Source organism: Sebastes fasciatus, chromosome 12 (genome assembly GCF_043250625.1).
Source record: "Sebastes fasciatus isolate fSebFas1 chromosome 12, fSebFas1.pri, whole genome shotgun sequence".
In the NCBI taxonomy this organism is placed as follows: Eukaryota; Metazoa; Chordata; class Actinopteri; order Perciformes; family Sebastidae; genus Sebastes; species Sebastes fasciatus.
The window spans coordinates 7,058,126-7,078,351 of NC_133806.1; the positions used below are offsets into that span (position 1 = coordinate 7,058,126).

A 20,226-nucleotide genomic window follows, 5' to 3' on the forward strand; every position below is an offset into this window, starting at 1 on the left:
AGAGGGAGGCATGAACACAGCAGTCTACAGGTAAGGTCTAATGGTTCTATTGGTACCGTCCACAACTTTTGCGAATGGAAACGCAAAACTAACCGCTCTAATGTGTAACGAACTGAACTGAACTGGATTGGACTGCTTGGGGGAAACATATATTACCTGTGATGTATTTGGTGTGTATGAATAAAATACGGAGTCACTCACGTATGTTGCACCTCTTCCCTCTCCATCCTGATGCACAGGAGCATGTGTTGGGTCCCACACACTTGCCTTTGTTCATGCACATCGGCTCACATACACCTGGAACACATTTGTTTACACGTCAGATTAACATATTGACTTGAGGGCTGCAAATCACTTCAAATAAGACTGAGTGCAAATATGCAGTCAGTGATTTTACTCACTCTTTTGACACCTTTTTCCTGTGTAGCCTTCAGGGCAGGAGCATACATTGTTCCTCATACACTGACCTCCATTCTTACAAGGAGGACTGCATACAGCTGAAACACACAACAATATTAAACTGTGAAGATATCAGATAATAAGATTAATAATCTCCAACCTCAGTCAGAAAAGTAAAAACATTTTTGTCCGAAATAAAAGGTGAAAAGCGTCACATCTCTCCTCTCAGCCGTCTCGTCCCATATGGTAAACTGGTCTATTAAATAGGAAAGATGCCCGTTAGCGAGGTCTGTGTACCTGACCCTGAACTGCGACCTGTTTGTGTAGAGGAGAAGTAATAATAATAATAATAATAATAGCTTGGATTTATATAGCGCCTTTCAAGAAACCCAATAACGCTTAACAAAGACATAAATAAATACAACAAATGTAACAGTAGCTAGAGGCCATAGGCCTTGGTGAAGAGGTGGGTTTTGAGGAGTCTTTTGAAGGTGTCCAGAGATGGTGCGTTGCGGAGCTCTATGGGGAGAGAGTTCCAAAGTGTGGGGGCTGTCACACTGAAGGCTCTGTCCCCAAAAGTTCTCATTCTTGTGTGAGGGACGGAGAGCTGACCCGTGCCTGAGGATCTAAGGTTCCGGGGCTGTGTGTAAGGGTGGAGGAGGTCAGATAGGTACTGAGGAGCCAGGGCGTTGAGGGATTTGTAGGTGAGGAGGAGGATTTTGTAGGTGATGCGGGACTTGACCGGGAGCCAGTGGAGGTGGATGAGGGTGGGGGTGATGTGCTGCCAGGGCTTGGTGCGGGTGAGAACCCTGGCAGCTGAGTTTTGCACATACTGGAGCCTGTCCAGGGCTTTGCTGGGAACCCCGGACAGAACTCCATTGCAGTAGTCCAAACGGGAGGTGACGAAAGCGTGGATGAGGGTTTCTGCCACAGAGTCAGAGAGTGATTGCCGGAGACGTGAGATGTTTTTGAGGTGGAAGAAGGCGGATTTGGTGATGAACCTGATATGAGATTGGAATGATAGTGTTGGGTCCAGGATGACACCCAGGTTGCGGACTTCCGAGGATGGGGAGAAGGAACAGCCATCAACATCCAGGTGGAGATCTCCAACCTTCCGGAGCAGGGCCTTGGGAGCCACAACCATGAGCTCGGTTTTGTTGCTGTTGAGTTTTAAGAAGTTAGATGACATCCAGATTTTTATTGCATGTAGGCAAAGTGAATGCCTGCAGGGATCAATGAATAATCACCATATTATTAGTGAAAATAAACCCTCTGCACTGCAATCTTTTTAAAAGGTAAGTGTGTTGGTATCTTTGTATTAAAAGTGCTGACATTTCTGGCAATTTTCATTCTTTGAATCGGGCATTTTTATACCAAAAACAACAGTTTTCCCTCGTTATTGCCACTGAAACAGCTCTTCGACCATAAAACTCTTCATTGAAACCCAGACTAATGAAATTCTTCTCGGTTTTGCAGCTTAGTGACCCACATTAAATAAATGTTAAGGGAAACATGATGCTCTTAAATGGATAATTAACTCCCCAGGGAGGAAGATAAAAAGAAAAAAAGAAAATAAAACTCCAATACAGGATCTGTTTTGATGCAGCTACAGGGGACCTCCATAATAACAGAGTTTAAACTAGAATTACCGCCTTGCGGTTGTATGCCTCCGCCAACCAGCCATGTCTGTCCAAAATGTCATGACTTCATCATTTAATCCTGTTAAACAGTTCTGTGAAATTGACAGAATTAGAAAATGAATTCTTGAGTTATGGCCAAAAACGTTTTCTGTTTTTTTTTTGTGAGGTCCCAGTGACCTTTGCCCACCAAAATCGAATCAGTTTATCCTTGATGAAATTCCCTTCAGGCGTTCCTAAGATATTGCTTTACAAGAATGTGACGCACAAACGTCCGTACGAACACCCCAAAAACATATTGGCTCCGGCAGCATGGAGGCATAATAAAAAGCCAGTATCAGCAAACCAATATATCTCTTCAACCCCGATCATTACTGTATTGAAGTGCCTCATGTATGCGACCACCTCAAAGATCCTCTCCTAGTAGCTGAAAAGGAAACAGGATTTACATTTTCTGCACACTCCCTCTCTGAGGTTGAACAGCAGGGCAGTAAAATGTGTCAGTGTGATAAATGTTCATCACAGTTTTACCGATTTGACACTGAGAGCCGTAGAAGCCGCTGGGACAGGCACAGATGTTGGTCTTCATGCATGTTCCTCCATTCAGACAGACGGGGTTACAGAGAGCTGTGGACGACACGAGGAGTCACATTTAGATTACACACATTTAATGTTTCAAGCTTTTGCAAGTTGTAAGGCTTAAGATCTAATTTTGTGCCACCAAGCAATATGGTCTATACAATATTAGATATGAGGAAACCATTTCAGTAGAAACAGCATGTAGCTGCAGTGTGAATGCACACTTGGTTACAGGTGTTGTGTTGTACCTGAGTTACATGTCGGTCCGTACCAGCCAGGTTTGCATGTGCAGACATCAGGAGAAACACACTCGCCTCCATTTTCACAGTGCCTGTTACACACCACTGAAACAGATAAAGAATTATTATGCACACTTCTAAATGTGCCCCCAGAGTGCCAGATACAGAAACTAAAACTTCAATTAACAGAAAAGTGCATCACAGCATCACTCCTGCTGCTGACTTATAGGTGAGACATGCAGCGCAGAAACAGTACAGACATGAGCACTTGACACTTACTGTGCCTTCTTGGGAAAGAGACACATTTCCTTGTTTTGGCTACTTTGTGACTGCCACTTTAATACAAATTGTAAGCACATCACAAAATGTTTCACCCGGTCAAAATACTTAATTAACAACTCACTGATTTCACATCTGGGTCCCACGTAGCCGTAGGAGCAGGTACACAGGTTTCTGGCCAGACAGGTGCCTCCATGTTGACAAGGCGGTTCGCAGCTCGCTACACACCGACACAGGGTTGTAAGAACAACACAGGGATCCTCATCAGTATTCTGTGTGTGTGTGTCAGCGTGTTAGACAGGTGTGAATATGAGCTCAGGTTACCTTCCTCACAGGTGGGCCCGCTGTAGCCCGCAGGACACTCGCACACATTAGGCTTCACACACTTCCCCTGGTTCTTGCAGTCGGGTCGACACACGGCTGAGAGAGGGAAGAAAAGTGGCAACAAAATGTGACGCGGAGATAAATGAGGCAAATCCTCAGAGGTGATTTTAACAGTAATGTGCCGTGACAGCGTGCGGATTACTCCAAGGTTTACTGTCTCTAAAACTGTGTGAGTTGCAGAGGAACATTCAATTTAATGAACTTGTTTCAAGCCCAGACATAAACAAGTCAGGCTCTATCAACACGTTCTTCCTCTCACCAATATGACAGCTGTAGCCGGTGTAGCCTTCCTTGCAGGTGCAGGTGTTGGGCAGAGTGCACTCCATGTTCCTCCCACACTGATACCTGCACACAGCTGAAATCAAATCACAAGTTTACTTGAAGTAATCCACCCATGACGGGAGGACATGCTATTCCACCGAATATAGAAACTTATACAATTAATTACCTCTTTATGTAATTCATTCTGCAATAAAAATACCAAACATGTGGTGGCTAGAATACCTTTGGATATTTTTAACTGCTGCTCAAACAAAAATAAGCATATCGAGGGAATAATTTGGGGCCTGGGGGAACTTAGTGAATGGGCCTTTGTCATTATTCTTTCACATTTTAAAACTGCGCCATGTAACTTTTGCTGAACACTGGCCAAAGTGAGATAATGGTAAAACATAGTAACAGCAGCACATCTTAAGTTTGCATTAACATTAGCCACCATCAGCTACTGAACTGGTCATATCAGACCAAGCAACGCTGTAGCAGCAAAATATTGTTAAGAATTGAACAAAGGTGCATTATATTATATAATATTCCTTATGAATTCAGCTTATCATTTCTCAGAGGAAGAAGGTGGGAGCAAAGCACAAACTGGGGGTGGCCGACCGCCATCTACTAAGTACCTCATACAACCCCACTTCAAAACACCCAAAACACCCTTTCTACTTGTGTTAAAATGTGAATTACTTTCTTGAAATAAATAGTTAAGTTCACTTTTATTTAGCTTTGAAACATTCTATATTATATATATTACTTGAAACATTTTCCCTTGGTGACACCATGTCATTAATACCTGATATGTTTTTCCATAATTTCAAAGAGTTGGTGCGGTGAAGTGATGGGAACAATCGTGATTAAAACAGCCTCACCTACAAATAATATTATGTCGACAAAGATGATGGGATTTGCATATAAATTACATAAAAGTGACAGAATCACAGGTACAAAGGTGTTTTTACTTTGTCTCGCTCTAATAGGTAACTATCTTCCATTTGACACAATGAAGGAATGATATAATAGTCTATGAAACAGTATGTATTCTCTTCCTTTTCTAAAACATTCAGACCCAAGTGTAAAACAGTATGAGTAGTTAATTACTTATGGTTTGCTTGGCACTGCCTCTTTGTTCTGTATTGAATGTCTGCCAGTCAACATCTCTAATTCCCATATCATTCCTAAACAGGAAGCTGTTTTAAGACTGCGCTGACTCTAAGTACCTTTACATGTGACTCCATCTCCGGTGTAGCCGTACGGGCAGCGTCCACACCGGAAGGACCCGGTGACGGTGGGCTCACAGGGAACACCGGGGAAGCAGGGAGAGTCGGCGCAGGTCACGTGGTGATACGGAGACCCCCATCTGACCCCGGTGGCGAGGTCGGGGTTCAGCTCCACGTCGCTCGGCTGACCTCTGTGTGGCGTTGCTGTGGTCTTTCTGTCATTGGAGGAAACTCTGCCTGTCCGCCTGTCAGAGGGGCGTCTGGGTGAGGTGGGAGACGATGAAGAGGAGGAGGTAGGAGTCATTTCCTTGCTGGAATTTGATTTGGTGATGTGAATATGACCATCTGCTCCACTGGCGACTGTCCCCTGACCTGTAAAATACTGGAAGTTAGAGGATATGACTTAAAAAACTAACTTGGTTTGTCAACATTAAAACATGAAACTCTGAGGAGACCACATGGAATAAAATCCTGAGTTAAACAAAGTTTAAAAAAAACAACAATAAAAGAATGCTTTAATTTAGTTTAGATTTGTTTTACTTTCACATAGAAGTAACAAAACTATAAAACAATATAACGAGTATCCATCTATTCTTATTCTCATATATGTATTTTTGATTATTGTTCCCACTGTCACATTTCTAATGCTAATTTAAAAAATGTATTCAATCTTAACATGTGTTCTCTTAAACCTTCTTGCACTATTTATTTATTTCTTATTCATTGTTATTATTGCTGTTATTTCCCATTTGTGTTGTAGCGATGCTTTTTGTCCTCAGTCTTCTTTTTGTTGTTTTTATGTAAAGCACTTTGAGCTACACTTGTTGCATGAACTGTGTTATATAAATACAAATATTATCTAATTATTATTTTTATGAAAATTATTTCTTGTCAATATTGTATGGCCAGAGTAAATATATAAACAAACGAGAGAAAAAAAACAAAAAAATATTCTGCTACTACGAACGACAACAATAATGATAAGAATAACATTTATAATTGAATTGATCATTTTTAAACATTATGCATCCCTACACATCTCTAGTTAAAATGCTGTTTTTTATGTGTGTGAAATGTGTATTTTTGAGCACCATTTTCATCACTGAAATGTCACTTTGAATGTAAAACTTGTGAAAGTGTGTGAATAGTTATCTGTAATAACAGTTGTCATATAATGGTGTTTAAAAACATATAAACAACATGTGTCCAAATATTATAGCCTACTGTTCAATTTACAAATCAAAACCACAAAACACACAACATGGTCACTATCATCCGTTCATCGGCATCAGTTTTTGAACCGCTTCTCTCTCACCTCTTGCTGTGCACGTTCGTCCGTTTCCATGGAGACCGGGAGGACAAGGTCCACAGACGAAGCCCGCTGAGATGTGGGTGCTCTCGAAACACTGAACTCCCGGGTGACACGGCCGTCTGGAGCACAGCGATGGGCCCGAGGATTTGGGCTTCAAGGAAACCTGCGGTACTCTTGCTGGTGTGGTCACTGCTTTGACCGGAGAGTCTTGGTTTCCTTGGGAACAAAAAGGATGAAAATGATTTATGTAATAATGCCTGAATCCAAGAGTAAGAACTAGACAAATCTTTAGAAATTAGAGAATATGGCCTAAAAATGAGTTTTTAAAAAAAAAAATTGGTGATATTCTACATTTTCTTATTATCAACAAACCTGTGAAAACTCTAAAAGAAACAATGAACTGATTCAACTATCAAGTATCATTTGTGTGTCCAAATGCAGATATATCTTCTTCTGTGCATTAAAGCTCCATTGTTGTCCAAAAAACACATCAATGAGCCTCACTGTTGCACTGGGTGACATGTTCCTTCATTACTATGAACACACACACACTGTAGTTTATTTTAACTCAGTCCCACATACACCGCCGTGCTGCTGCTGTCAATACTCACGAGAGCCCCAAATCCGCAGCAGAAAATAGTCCCAATTAAATGCACTATTTCATCCTGTTTAAGTGACATTTTCTAAAAACTACGGTACCCAGCTGTTTTAGGAAATTATTGAGTCATTTTTAAAAATGAAACTATATATTTGTGTCCAGTTTTTACAGATTTACGTATCAGTAGAAGCCAGTGGGTTTGGAGGTCAGAAAACACTGAGAGATGGACTATCACACTCTTGGTTTGGGTCTTTTTATGGGATTGTAAAAGACTTACGTGTGCAGGTTTTCCCGTCACCACTGTATCCTTGTGGACAGACTCCACAGATGAACGAGCCAGGAGTGTTGTCACAGCCCACTCCGGGGAAACAAGGCTGAGGGACGCACTCATCTATATCTTCTCTACATGTGCGGCCTGAAAGCATATGAAACACCAGACGATGCAATGTGGAAACATTACATAACTTAAAAAACAACTATAAACAACGAAAAGGGGACGTAATTGGGTGAGATGTCTTTACTGCATACTGTATGTGACGCAAATTAAAGGGCTATAAGTTTTGTTAAACTACAGTGCACCATCACCATAATATAAGTACTATTGACACAACAATATCTAAGTTACCTACATTTTAGACTCCTTTCTTGTTGTTTATGCGTCTTATAAAAGGGAAATATCACCTGCAGCATGTGGTTTAAACAGAGCAGGACGTGCCACAATCGGTGAGTTTCACCTCATAATCTAAAGCATTTATTTGGAAGTAAAACCAGTCTAAAAGTGTTGATAAATTTCTAATAAATTTCTCCAGTATAAAACTCATTCAACTACAGTAAGAACAGCAGGTCAAATTTCTCTCTAAATTGTGGCAAAAGAATCAATGTTTTTGTAATTCCTCTGGGCCATCCATACAGGTCAATAAGGTCACAGAACACTTAATCCCCCTTCTAAGTGTAGCCCAGCAGACAAGGTATCCACTACTATATCAAAACACTCCTAAGTCTTTTACTCTGGGTGGTTTGAAGTAAATAGCTCTGCAGGTTGATCCCTACCTGTCATTCCAGGTGGGCAGATACAGGAGAAGGAGTTGGGTCCGTCGATACAGCGGCCCAGTCTGCAGGGGTTAGGTTTACAGTCGTCAATGTCCACCTCACACCTTTCACCTTTAAATCCATCCAGACACACACACAGGTATTCCCCGCTGCCGGCAGGCATGTTGACGTTGGTCACACAGGTAGCTCCATTCAGACATTCACAGGAGCGCACAGACACCTGAAAGGAAAGGGGAAAAGAAACAGGTTTGTGTTCTGAAAACAATTTTTTGGCATCATGCGTCTGGTTTAAGGCGTTCTTTAGACTTTCTTTACTCCACAATGACCCCTCTAGGAAGTATATGGACATGGCAACACACACACAAAAGAAACAGAAATGACGTGAGCAGACGGCAACACTTGCTGTAATAGTAAGTTATAGAACTCTGGGTGGATGCAATAAAATAGAAAAATGATAAGTAAACAAATAAATAAACAAATTCACAGATGAGCAAACAAGTACACTACAATTTAAAGTAAAGTAGTTACCTCACATTTATCATTTACTATTGATGAAACAGAGAAGATCCAATCTGATAAAGAGTTCATATTGTTTCTCCTGCTTTCTGCCCAAAGCAGTGCCACAACTGCATAATACTACATTCAACTACTGTACAGAATGTGCTGTATACTACATAAAAATACAGTGAGACACAGTTAGCCTATAAGAAATCAAAGCAATGTACCACTCTATACTAACAGCAAATGATACAAGATGTGCACGATGATGTATGTCAATCAAACTGCGACTTTAAGAACGGCACTGACAATTTAATTTGGCAGAAAAACAAAGAGAAAGAAATTCTGTTTTCGGAGATGTCCCTGGAGCTGTCTCTCTCCACCATCTGTAATTTAATCTGAATGTCTTGTAGCTGTGAGCAGCTCTCTTATTTCATGTGTGTATTGCATTGTGGGACAAATCTATCCATCAACACAAAACTAATTAAATCATCAAGCTGATTTACATGCATTCGGACATCTTTGGGTATTTCACTTTTTCAGTGTAAACACACATCAAACACAAAACCTGCTAAGAAATACTCCAGTGAGCAGAGAACTACGTATCATTAGCGCCCTCTAGTGGGAAGAAGCAACAGGATTATTTAGTGAGAGCCAAATGCTGTGGTGGGCTCTTGACCACAAGTTTGCCTCCTTTGGACCCCCTTACCTGCCTAAAACACTCAGCCCTCCCTCAATATACACTGTCGAGTTGCTATTGAACAAGAAATTAAGGCCTACTGCTGCAGTAAAGCTGCAGTGAGACTGAAAGTCTGGTTCAACTTGTCAGAACACAAAACAAACAACAACAAAAAACTGGTGTTTCTGGTTTTAAAAATAAATAAACAAACCCAGTGGAAAAAAAGGTTTGATCCAGGCACATTTTAAAATTTTTCATTAACCTTCATTTAAAATTTAAAATTAAAAATGCAGAAAAAACAGCATACACATATTTCATGATCCATTTATAAAACAGATATAAACGGACAATACAATATCAACAGGAATATTTAGACAGAGAATTATATTCAAATGATGTACACATTTTATTGTTTTGTTTTATATATTGCAATGATTATTTATGTATATACTGTATGAGGATGAACATTAAGTTCATTATCTAAGTTATAGAAATGGGTAGGACCTTCTAAGTGTTTACTTCTGCCTACTCCTTTGTGAATATGTAGCAAGATTTATATATTAAGTATATTTAAAATGTGCTGTATACAGTATGTTTACTGTTCATTGTATTGGTGATTCTTATTTTGTTTTCTTATTATTTGTGACAGCTTCGAAATAATACTATCTATCTATCTATCTATCTATCTATCTATCTATCTATCTATCTATCTATCTATCTATCCATCTATCTATAAAATCTCTAACTTCTAGGCTACTTGAACTTATCTCTCCACTGCAAACTAACCCTACTTTACCACCTCACAAATATACTCATGCTTGCTTTGTACTTAGTGGGTGTGAAGCTGTAAAGTAAGGACGGGTCAGGTCACACAAAAGAAACACAAACGCAGCACTACCTGTATGGAGGATGTGGTCTCAGCGTTACAGTCGTCCGTCACAGTAAACTGGAAAGTGTGTGTGTCTGTAGTTTCGGTCTTCCACATCAGCAGGCCGGCCGGAGACAGAGATGCACCTTCAGGACCTGATTCCAGGGTGAAGAGCACCGCCGAGCCCTCGGGGTCCCGAGCTTGTAGCTGGTAGATGAAACTCTCCCCCTGGAAGGACCGGAGTTGAAACGGCATCAACTGGAGCGCCGGAGGCTCGTTCTCTGATGGGAAACACAAAGGAGGGAATAAGTGAGAGAGACTGAATAAACCGATGAGGGAGTCATGATGTGGTGAGTGACAGGAATCAGAGAAGTCTTGGAGTTCATCTTCTGCAGCCCTAATTTGTGTTACAAGCTGAAAAAAGGTTTATTTTGCAAACATAAGAATCTCCTGATTTTAGCTTATCATTGACATTGTCTGTATTGGCTGAAAGTGAAAAGAAATTGCAGTGCAGAAAATGCAAAAATGAGTACAAAGATACATTTTGTGACGGGTTATTTGAGTCTTATTTTTCTCATCTTAACTTTGGTATTTTTTAAAGTAATTTTTTAAGAAAAAAAAAGTCAAAATTCTCTGATTCCAGCTGTGAATGTTTTCTGGTTTCTTTACTCCTCTAGTATAGATCAGGCTCTATGTTTTAATATATAAATTCATTAAATGCATACATGAACAAATGAGCTTGATGTGTGAGTAGATGGAATCAGCCTAATCAATAATGCACAGCGTGTCCTGCCATCGTTATCATTCAGATCAGTGATTTAACTTCAGTAAAGTCCGTGCTATATATTCTGTCGTTTTCTTCTGAACGGAGCCGAGCACCGTTTGACCTACTTTAAGTTGAAGAAGCAAAGTTGGTCAGAAAGTGCAACAATGAGGTGAGCTGTCCTCATATCAGCGCCGGGGGACTGAAGCAACTTCAATGGCTCCAATCTGCACAGAGCTGCTGACAAATTATCAAAACAGCCCTGAGCAACTACCGGCTACAAAACTCAAGTGTTGGCTGTCCAACCTCAGCTCTACTGAGGAAGCAAACAATCAAAGAACTTTTCAAACTTACATCGTGTGTACGTTATCATCTAGACGCCTGTGAGCTGTGAGACAAACCAGATGAGGAACAAAATGACATTTCAATCTACATACTCTCCGCTATGGACCATGTGTGTTTGGACGAGTCGGGGCGACATGTGAGGCAAGGGCTGCTGGGATTGGACTCCCCCTCGCTGTAACATAGGCCGTCGATGCTGCATGTTTTCTCCTGGGAAGCAAAGACAATAAATAACACAATTATGTTCAGAGTTTATTTCTCTTTGAAACAAACTGCTGTTCATGACTTGCTGCAAACCCTGGCCTACCTCAGTGAGCTGCATGGCTTTATGTAAAGCATGTCATACAGAACAAGGCCAGTTTTGTTGAAACACTCCCAACAAAATGAACCCCGTACATTTGCTTTGAGGTAAACAAACCTAATTGTTTCCTGTGTTTAAGGAAACCTCACACATTCAGCAACACTAAATTACAAGCAGATCAGTAGGTAGACCGTTAAAATGTACAGTTGCATGATGAATGTTCACTCTCCTGCAGAAAAACAAATATCTAAAAACAACACTTAATTATCAGGGCTGTCAAAGCAAACACAAATTCGCTTTAACGCCACTAATTTCTTTAACGCATGAATACAACTTGAGATTTTTAGGTTTTAAAGCTGGAGTGAAGATATTGGTATCATATGAAACTAGAAAAAAACTAAGAAATCCGTTAGTACCAATCATGTCATACTAGCTTGTCGCAAAGGAGGTTAAATAACGCTCCAAACTTACGCTAAATTTTGGTGAGGAAAAACTGGCATTGCCATTTTCAAAGGGGTCCATTGACCTCTGACCTCAAGATATGTGAATGAAAATGGGTTCTATGGGTACCCACGAGTCTCCCCTTTACACACATGCCCACTTTATGATAATCACATGCAGTTTGGGGCAAGTCATAGTCAAGTCAGCACACTGACACACTGACAGCTGTTGTTGCCTGTTGGGCTGCAGCAAACCCGGAGCATCCCGACGCTATCTAAGTTGCTGTATGTACAGTAATACACTGACTATAAGGATGTATATATACTGCACATGTAGCAGCGTCATCAGGTTACGTGGGAAAACGTTTTAGAAGGGCTTGGGAAAATAGCATTTTGATGCTAAAACATACGTACTTTGACCAAAATGTTAATGTTGGGATTTAAATAAATAAGGATCACCACTGGGAAGCTACAGAATGATATAAAAACCTCAAAAACTCCCATATAATGGACCCGCCCTTTAAGAAAGCTGTCTCACCCTCAGGGTACAGAGGACTTCAGTGTTGAGGCTGCAGATCTGGCAGGCTCCGTCATACAGAGTCAGTATCTTGGTGTTGCTGTAGCTGTAGCCATCATTGGATACCTGCCATCAGCAGAAGCTTGATTACTGTGGATCACTGGGAAAAGGCATTCAACAAATAAACTGAACTGTACAGTAGTCGCTCACATTGGGTCATTTTAGACTGCTCAAATATTTCAACACAGGTCATTGTACAATCTGAGAATAATGTTTTGTTTAATTTCATTTTCCTCCTGAACAACGTCGAAGCTGGAGAAAACCTCCAGCTGCACTTTGTGGACGAGTTCCACAACTGCAGCCGGCTTATAAAAACAAGCAAACCGTCACATCTGTCTGCTGTCATTACTTCAGTGCAGATTTACTGTATATTCTCATATTAGGAGATTTTTGAGAAAATGGAATATCTTGTAAATCTTGTAATACCTAGTTTTGAGAAGGCGATGGAGAAAAGAAAGGAGGAATAAAAACAGTTTCAGCAGCATGCATTGCAGAAATGGTTGGAGACGGGACTAACTTTGATCTGCCAGCGAGCCAGTGGTCTGTTTGTCACCGTCTCCAGGTCCAGGCCTGCAGGAGCCCGGCTGTCCTCCAGAGGGAGCTGGCACTCCAGAGCCGTCACATCCAGAAAGATGGCCAGCACGAACTGGGGCTCATCCAGAACCCACTCCCCATCCTCGAACTTGACAAGAGACACAGAGGGAGAGAGGGAGGAAGCCATGAGTGGTAGGAGAGAGACATTAGAGAGCAGGGAAGGACAGAGAGAAGGTAGGGTAAAGTAAAGAAAGAGATAAAAAATACAGGTGTCAACTAGTGCAAAAAACACGGTGATAGCTTTACTCTGAACAGAAGAGTGAATTGAGAAAGGAGCATGTGAGCGGTAAATATTAGGGGGGTTATCACCGCCACAGCACTAAGCGGATGTATTTCATACATGATCAGATGGGCTGTATTGTGATTTAATTAAATCTCCACAGTAACTGTATTTACATACTTTCATTTACTTTGTGATGCAGAGCAACAGTGAGCTATGCAAGTACTTGAACTTGAGTTACAGTTAGGCTTTGTTTACGTTTTTGTCTCACTGTGACAGAGAGCAGACGGTTTACAGTGGAGATGTCTTTGCTTGCTTTTTGTGTTATTGAAAAGGAGAAGATTACTGGGCCCTTCTTGTTGTCTTCACTCTACAATATCACAGGGCTCGACAATAAGGATTGCCCGATGGCCTGGGGCAAGTAAAATACCACGTCGGGCTAGTAAATCTAGAAAATCACTTGCTTAGAATTAAACACACCGTCCTTCCGGAGCTGACGATGGAAGTAGCTTCTGTAACTGCTTTACATTAAATGGCTGTCAGCAGGGCAGAGAGCACGTCGGGTGATTTGTATTTATATGGTTCCATTAGGTTTTTAGACGTGAAGCATCTGCTATAGCCTGTACTTTCACTCACTCACTCAGTCGATCTCTGGGGAGAAGGAGGGAGGATTGATTGACACACTGTGTCCTCGTTCTGATTCATTCACTTAAAAATTAAACATGACAATTAACTTTAGTCTTTCTTGTTATTTGATAACCGCTAATAAATCAAACAATTTGTATCAGGGCTAGTAAAAATTGACTTTTGGCAAGTCGATTTCTGAACCACTTGCACAACCAGGCAAGTTAAAAAAAACATTAACATTGAAGCCTGTATCCTAGACTGCAGTTGTACTTCCATGAAGAAAGAATTGGCAACACCCTGGTATAAAATTATTAAATCTTTTGAGGTAGTGCCAGAAAAGAGGATGCATGCACAGCAAAGGCATTGTGTAAACAATGAGGGATAAAGAAAACAAGAAGCAGAAAAAAAACAAAGTACCTTTTCTTTAACAAACTCACACTTGAGCTCGTAGGAGTCTTTGAATCCTTGACCGTAGACCTGGATGGTGGAGCAGTCTCCCTGTCGGACGTCACACAGACCCTCCTTCTCTAGCTCAGTGATTTCCGGGATCTGGTCTTCACAACATCAACAACAAAGAGTGCAGACGAGCATCATGGACTGTTAGACCTGAGAATGTATTGTATTGGCTTGTTTTTAATCTAATGGACTATGAGCTGTAGCTTTTGTTTTGATTTATAAAGAATTTGGGACATTTTACAGTTGAAAAATGAACTTGTCAGTGCTGGCTGGTGGACAAACTATGTAATGGAAACTAAATTCTAAATGACCTCAAACATATATTTACTGATATATCAGCAAAAACCGATTATTGACTGATCTATGGGCTTTATTAAAGACATCTCTAGTGCGTCTGTGTCAGTGTATGTGTAATATGTTACCAGACAGCACACTGCAGTCATATGACCCAAATCCTGGGAAGCAGACACAACCCCACTCTGAGCACTGGCCGTTCCCGTTGCACAGATTGGGACACCTGAGGACAGCCAGAACATCCTGGTACTCTTCTTCTCTCCTCCTCTCCTCCGTTAGCCTCCTCTCACACTCATTTTCCAGCAGCGGTAAAGTTGCTTTCAGCCACGACAGCTCATCCTTCAGCTGGAGGTCGGTAACACACATAGCCACCGCCCGGCTAATTATCGACTCTCCTAACAGGCGGCTGCAACCCAACGCTATGCTGGAGTCTGCCACAGCCTGCTGGCACTGAGTCCTGGCCTGCTGCTCGGTCAGGCCAGAAGGGGTGGGCCACGTTAGGGAGGAGTCCGGTTGAGCTGCTGCTTCGTGGTCCTCGGGGAAAAAGTAGGTGAAGCCCTCCAGATCAGACTGGCTGAGGCTTTGGTGCGGAGAGTTAGAAATGTAGCGGTGGGTCTGCCGCCTGCTTCTGCGACGCTGGTGATGAGCTGAAGCTCCATCCCTGGAGGCTGCCGAGGAGACGCTTCTTTCACGCGTTTGAGCATCACTACCTCGATCCTGGGTGTTTTGGCTGCTGGAGCGGCCTGGAGGCAGCGGCTGTCTGTTGTTTCCTTCACCTCTGAGTAGTTCCACCGAGCCGATGTACTCAGCCGTGACGTCCAGAGTGGGGATGACGCCGGGGAGGTGCACGTTGCCATTATGAGAGCAGGTGGAGTCGGAGGAGGTGACTGGTTGAGGTCGGGCTCTGGGAGATGTGAGGCGGGGCCCGGCCTGACAGTTACAGTACTTGCGGAGGCTCAGTGTACTCAGGTGGGATGGCACGGTGTCAAACAGGCTGTTGCCTGGAGGGAGCCTGTCAGAGGAGAGGAGCAGATGTCAGTGAGAAGGAAACAGGGTTTGACAGGAGGGTCTTTGATAGATAGAGGGCCATGTGCTAACGTAGTTGATATTGTGAATAGCAGTGAAAATTCCTAAGAAAGAAATTATAATCAAATGATTGGAATCCAGTTGACAAAGTGAACCTCGTGGCGGAAAGGATCTGGTTCCCAGGTGAAGGTGCCCGGTTTGCCAGGTTGGTAATCCAGCCCTGGAGATGGTGTATGGAGAAGGTGCTTGGCTCCTGAATGACTACTTAACCTGTCTAAAATGTAGGGTTGTTCTCAACCAAAGAAATCCTTAGTCGACTCATACGATTTTGTCAATTAATCGATTAGTTGATTTAATGGACAGATCTGTAAAACTGAATTTCTTCACAAAGAGTCACACAAAAGCACCACTTTAAATCTTGTGTTTAGCAGAGATGTACTCATAAGTTTCTTGGAAATAAGTCATTCAGCATGAAAAAAGCATTAAAAAAAGACTAATCGACTAAAGACCGGAAAAAAACAAACTGATTAGTCGACTAATCAACGAAGACAACAATTGATCATTTCTGATTGGTCAACTAACAATTGACCAGAGTTTATTAGGCAGGATTAAATGTCCTCTTCCTACATAGCTCGTTAGCTGCCTAGGTACATTCATGAAAAATGGCAACAAACGTGAGCCGCAGAGTGCGAAACCGTGCTACTGTCAGCCGCTGTCTGACTTCCGTTGCTCCCAAAGTAGTGTTATCATGGTAAAGATGGCCTCTGAGCGAGGCCAATGGCGCTACCACAGTTTTGCACTCAGCAGTTCACGTTCCCGCAGTCTTGGAAGAGGAGGACTGAGCGGAGGGTTATTCATTTGGTTGCAATCAGCAGCCACACCACTAGATGCCGCCAAATCCTACACACTGTCCCTTTAAATCTGCATATGCCTCTGATCAATGTAAAAAACGTTAACTGCTCCTAACAACCGATACCAAAACTTTTGTGTCAACTGACATTTCCGTCACTCTATAAAACACTGACCTCCATTCAGAGATAAAAGCGCGCAGATGCTCCAGTTTGGCGCCCCCTGCTGAGTGGAAGTCGTTGTCTGACTGTCCATCGTAGGTCCCACACAGGCCCTCGGTGTGGCTCCGGTCTGAACTGGGAGCTCTCAGCGTCAGACTCATTCCCCAGTCAGACACGTCTGCACGAACAAACGCTCCCGACGAGAAGGTCATCTGCCAACAGTCAAAGATTCACGACTAGCACATGAACAAAGAGAGCATCTTCAACAACAAGCAGCCAGCTACATTTTACACGAGTATGTCAAACCATAAATCAAGAACACCCTCTGGTCTTTCTAAAACATGTTGGTGATGTCTTTGAGTTTTTCTTCTCAATTCTCCTCTGACCTCAGTTTTAATGTTTCCAAGCAGTTTAAAATATTATTTAAAATGCTCTGCAAGTAAGTGGGTGGGTTGTTAAGTTGGTATTAAATTGTGTGCTGCATGAAAAACATACATAAGTGTGATAACTAATTTAAATATTATTGTTTTTCTCCCCCTAAAATTACAATGATTTTTATTTTTGTATGTGTTGGTAAAGATATAATAATACAATAAAAATGTCAAATTAAACAACTTAATTAATTGAATAATATATTCATGTTGTTTGTTCTAAAAAGTTTTGTGATTTATGAACTAGAAGCTATGTGTAAAGATTATATATATATATATATATATAATATAGAATATAACTAAATGAATTCAGCTGTACTGTTTATTGTTTTAGTAATCTGCAGACTCGTCCTCGCTCACCGTGACTTTGCGTCCCTGGAAGGACTCCGTGATGCGGATGCCGCTCTTGCTCAAGTCTCTGTTCTTCACAGACAGGTGAGGTTTGGTTTCACCCATCTCTCCGTTGCACATGTCAAAAGCGATGACATCACCGCCGTCCCTCACCACGAAGCCGCACACACACGAGGCGACGTGCACCACGCTGCCGCACTCCCACTGACGAACGTGGACCTCAAACGGCCTCAAAATGCTCTTATAGAGAATAAAGGTGCCGACCTGGTAGTTCTCATAGTGCCTGTAAATAAACAGAGAAAAACATTGTTTTACAGACCATTAGATATGATCATATTACAGCGCTGAAAGCTATTAAATTACAATTCAATAAAGTACAGTTTATGATACATATAAGTGTTTCCTGATGAGCTGAATAAGAGACTGAAGTACCTGCCATCAAATGTGATGATGTGAGGATCAGTGAAGGAGTAGCAGTAGGCTGAGGGGACATCCTTCACGGTTATCTGAAATGACAGATCAATTTAATTCATATTTAAAATAAAAAATACTCAGGATACATGATTACGTTACAGGAATGTACAGTTGGTTCTCCACTACATATTTAAAAAAACAATGAGTATGATTTTACTACAAAAACAATGTATAGACTGATACAAAAATAATCCCTCTCAGTCATCACTTATGACCCACTAGAAGTGTGTGGGGTTGTCTGTATCTGCAATTAATCGCGATATCATATTTTAATCGATTGACAGCCCTAATAAAAATTCAAACCACATAAATTAATAAACCATCAACAATGTATCACAAAATAACAACTTTTTAAATTCTACCAGAAGAGTTTTAATCTGTTTACCTCAACTGGTTCTGGTGAGTATCCGTTCCAGAGAAAGTTCTGTGTGACGATGGATTTAACGGAGATCTGAGTCGTCCTGTTGCCATCTTTGACAAAGTCAGTGACGGGGCTGAAGTGGATCAGAGCTCGGCCACAAACCCCGTCCCTACAGGGGCCCCGGGTCAGGTCCACCACACAGGAGGACAGAGACAGATCCGCACTCAACAAACCCTCATCTGTAACACAACAAGGAATGAGGTGCGGTTTACTCACATGACGATATAACAGAAAAATAAATGTGTCATTATCTCGCTGTAAGTCCTCACCTTTATTGCTTGTGCTGAGCTGCAGAGACAGAGTGCACTGCTCTGTAGAGGAGGAGGACTCGTCCAGACACGGGATAGGAACTGTGCTCTCAACCACCAGCTCATACAGCCTCCCATCTTCAGATACACTGCTCACCTCCGGTCTTAGCTGCACAAAACAGTTATAAAACCGATCAGCCCTTTTGTACATAGACACGTTATCACAAACACATGGCATTCAGAAGGAGAGGTTGTAGGCAAAGACATATCTCTTGGACAAAAACAAAATTACTATAGCCAATGAAATTTTGACATCAGACAACAGGCTTGAATGACAAAATCTAAATTAGCTTTGAACAACAACCCACTGACATCCACAAACGCTGCCAATAAAGACTCTGCCATTCACAAACTCAGAGCACTTCCTGTTGCCCCCACCTTCTGTTGCTGCTCTAAAAAAGTATAATTTAACCCATTCTCCTCTATTGTTACCCCTGTTTCTTCACCATGATAACTGCCTCCAATAGGAACAAACTCCTACGCATCACACGCCTCCAAATTTATTGGCCTCTCAGACCTCAACAGCAAAGCCATTACGCACAGAGCACACACCATAACACATGACTCCCTCAACCCATTCTTGGCACTGCTTCTATCTGGTCGTAGGTACAGATCCCTGGCCTTGAGACAGGCATGCGGCAGGAGTTTCGTCCCCTCTGCCGTAGCATCACTCAACTAAACACACCGTAACCGTCATGTGTATACAGTAGGTGTTATGTGTATAGGTATGTGTGTATAAACGTGGATGTATCTGATGTCTTTCATGTAGTTATGTTGTGGTGTATACTCTATTCATGTATATTTATGTGAGGCTCTGTACTTGACTGTGGTAAAAAATTTCCTTGGAAAAGGACAATAAAGAATATATCTATCTATTTGTGATGAATGTTGATGATCAGCAAGATAGTCTTTTGTCTTCATAATCTAACTTTGGGAAATATGCATATTTTCAAACTTTGGACAGAGCCAGGATAGCTTTTTCCCCTACTCCCAGTCTTTAAGCTGATCTAACTGCCTCCTGGCTCTAGCTCCATACACACAGACATGAAATTGGTAAATTAATCTTCTCTTATAACTATCTGAAAGAAAGAGAATTGCTGTAATTTCCAAAATGTTGAAATATTCCTTTAAATATATCCGGTAAACTATATACAGTAACTTTCTTCTGCGTAAGTATACATATGCACACTGGAATATAATAAAAACCAACAGACAGGACTACACAGACATGCAATCAAAAGTATAGAACTGCATCAAGAGCACATGCATAGTTATAAAACTTTGGATTGCTGTGATATACCATAATGCCAGCAAAGAACTCCTGACTTTCCACTGAAGCACCACGGACGTCTGGCGAGTCCAAGAAGAAACTGGAGCTGGAGCAGTAAATCTGAGAGAGAGTGAGAGAGAGAGAGAGAGAGAGAGAGAGAGAGAGAGAGAGAGAGAGATTTGTTTTCTTAAAAAAAAAGAAAAAATGTGAATTGTTATGCCTACATTGTAAAGAGAGAGAGAGAGAGAGAGAGAGAAAAGGAGAGAGAGAAGGAACAGAAAGAACCACAGAGCAAATAAAAGGGAA

The 20,226-nt window shown here is 41.6% G+C and overlaps 1 protein-coding gene across 5 annotated transcripts in view; it reads right to left on the reverse strand.

The window, feature by feature from the left end:
• The window catches only part of vwde (von Willebrand factor D and EGF domains), a 48,024-nt gene that overhangs the window by 2,230 nt on the left and 25,568 nt on the right, over nucleotides 1–20,226 (reverse strand). For all 5 annotated transcript variants that reach the window (XM_074652891.1, XM_074652889.1, XM_074652892.1 and 2 more), the window contains 23 exons: nucleotides 19,951–20,040; nucleotides 18,612–18,759; nucleotides 18,307–18,521; nucleotides 17,880–17,953; nucleotides 17,457–17,730; nucleotides 16,681–16,877; nucleotides 14,758–15,641; nucleotides 14,297–14,433; nucleotides 12,956–13,120; nucleotides 12,400–12,504; nucleotides 11,216–11,330; nucleotides 10,046–10,296; nucleotides 7,971–8,190; nucleotides 7,198–7,335; nucleotides 6,326–6,538; nucleotides 5,011–5,382; nucleotides 3,777–3,872; nucleotides 3,458–3,553; nucleotides 3,258–3,353; nucleotides 2,864–2,959; nucleotides 2,568–2,663; nucleotides 402–497; nucleotides 202–297 (listed from right to left, as the gene is read on the reverse strand). In XM_074652891.1, coding sequence (XP_074508992.1) covers nucleotides 202–297; nucleotides 402–497; nucleotides 2,568–2,663; nucleotides 2,864–2,959; nucleotides 3,258–3,353; nucleotides 3,458–3,553; nucleotides 3,777–3,872; nucleotides 5,011–5,382; nucleotides 6,326–6,538; nucleotides 7,198–7,335; nucleotides 7,971–8,190; nucleotides 10,046–10,296; nucleotides 11,216–11,330; nucleotides 12,400–12,504; nucleotides 12,956–13,120; nucleotides 14,297–14,433; nucleotides 14,758–15,641; nucleotides 16,681–16,877; nucleotides 17,457–17,730; nucleotides 17,880–17,953; nucleotides 18,307–18,521; nucleotides 18,612–18,759; nucleotides 19,951–20,040 — 4,270 coding nt within the window. The remainder of the gene's footprint in view (nucleotides 1–201; nucleotides 298–401; nucleotides 498–2,567; nucleotides 2,664–2,863; nucleotides 2,960–3,257; nucleotides 3,354–3,457; nucleotides 3,554–3,776; nucleotides 3,873–5,010; nucleotides 5,383–6,325; nucleotides 6,539–7,197; nucleotides 7,336–7,970; nucleotides 8,191–10,045; nucleotides 10,297–11,215; nucleotides 11,331–12,399; nucleotides 12,505–12,955; nucleotides 13,121–14,296; nucleotides 14,434–14,757; nucleotides 15,642–16,680; nucleotides 16,878–17,456; nucleotides 17,731–17,879; nucleotides 17,954–18,306; nucleotides 18,522–18,611; nucleotides 18,760–19,950; nucleotides 20,041–20,226) is intronic.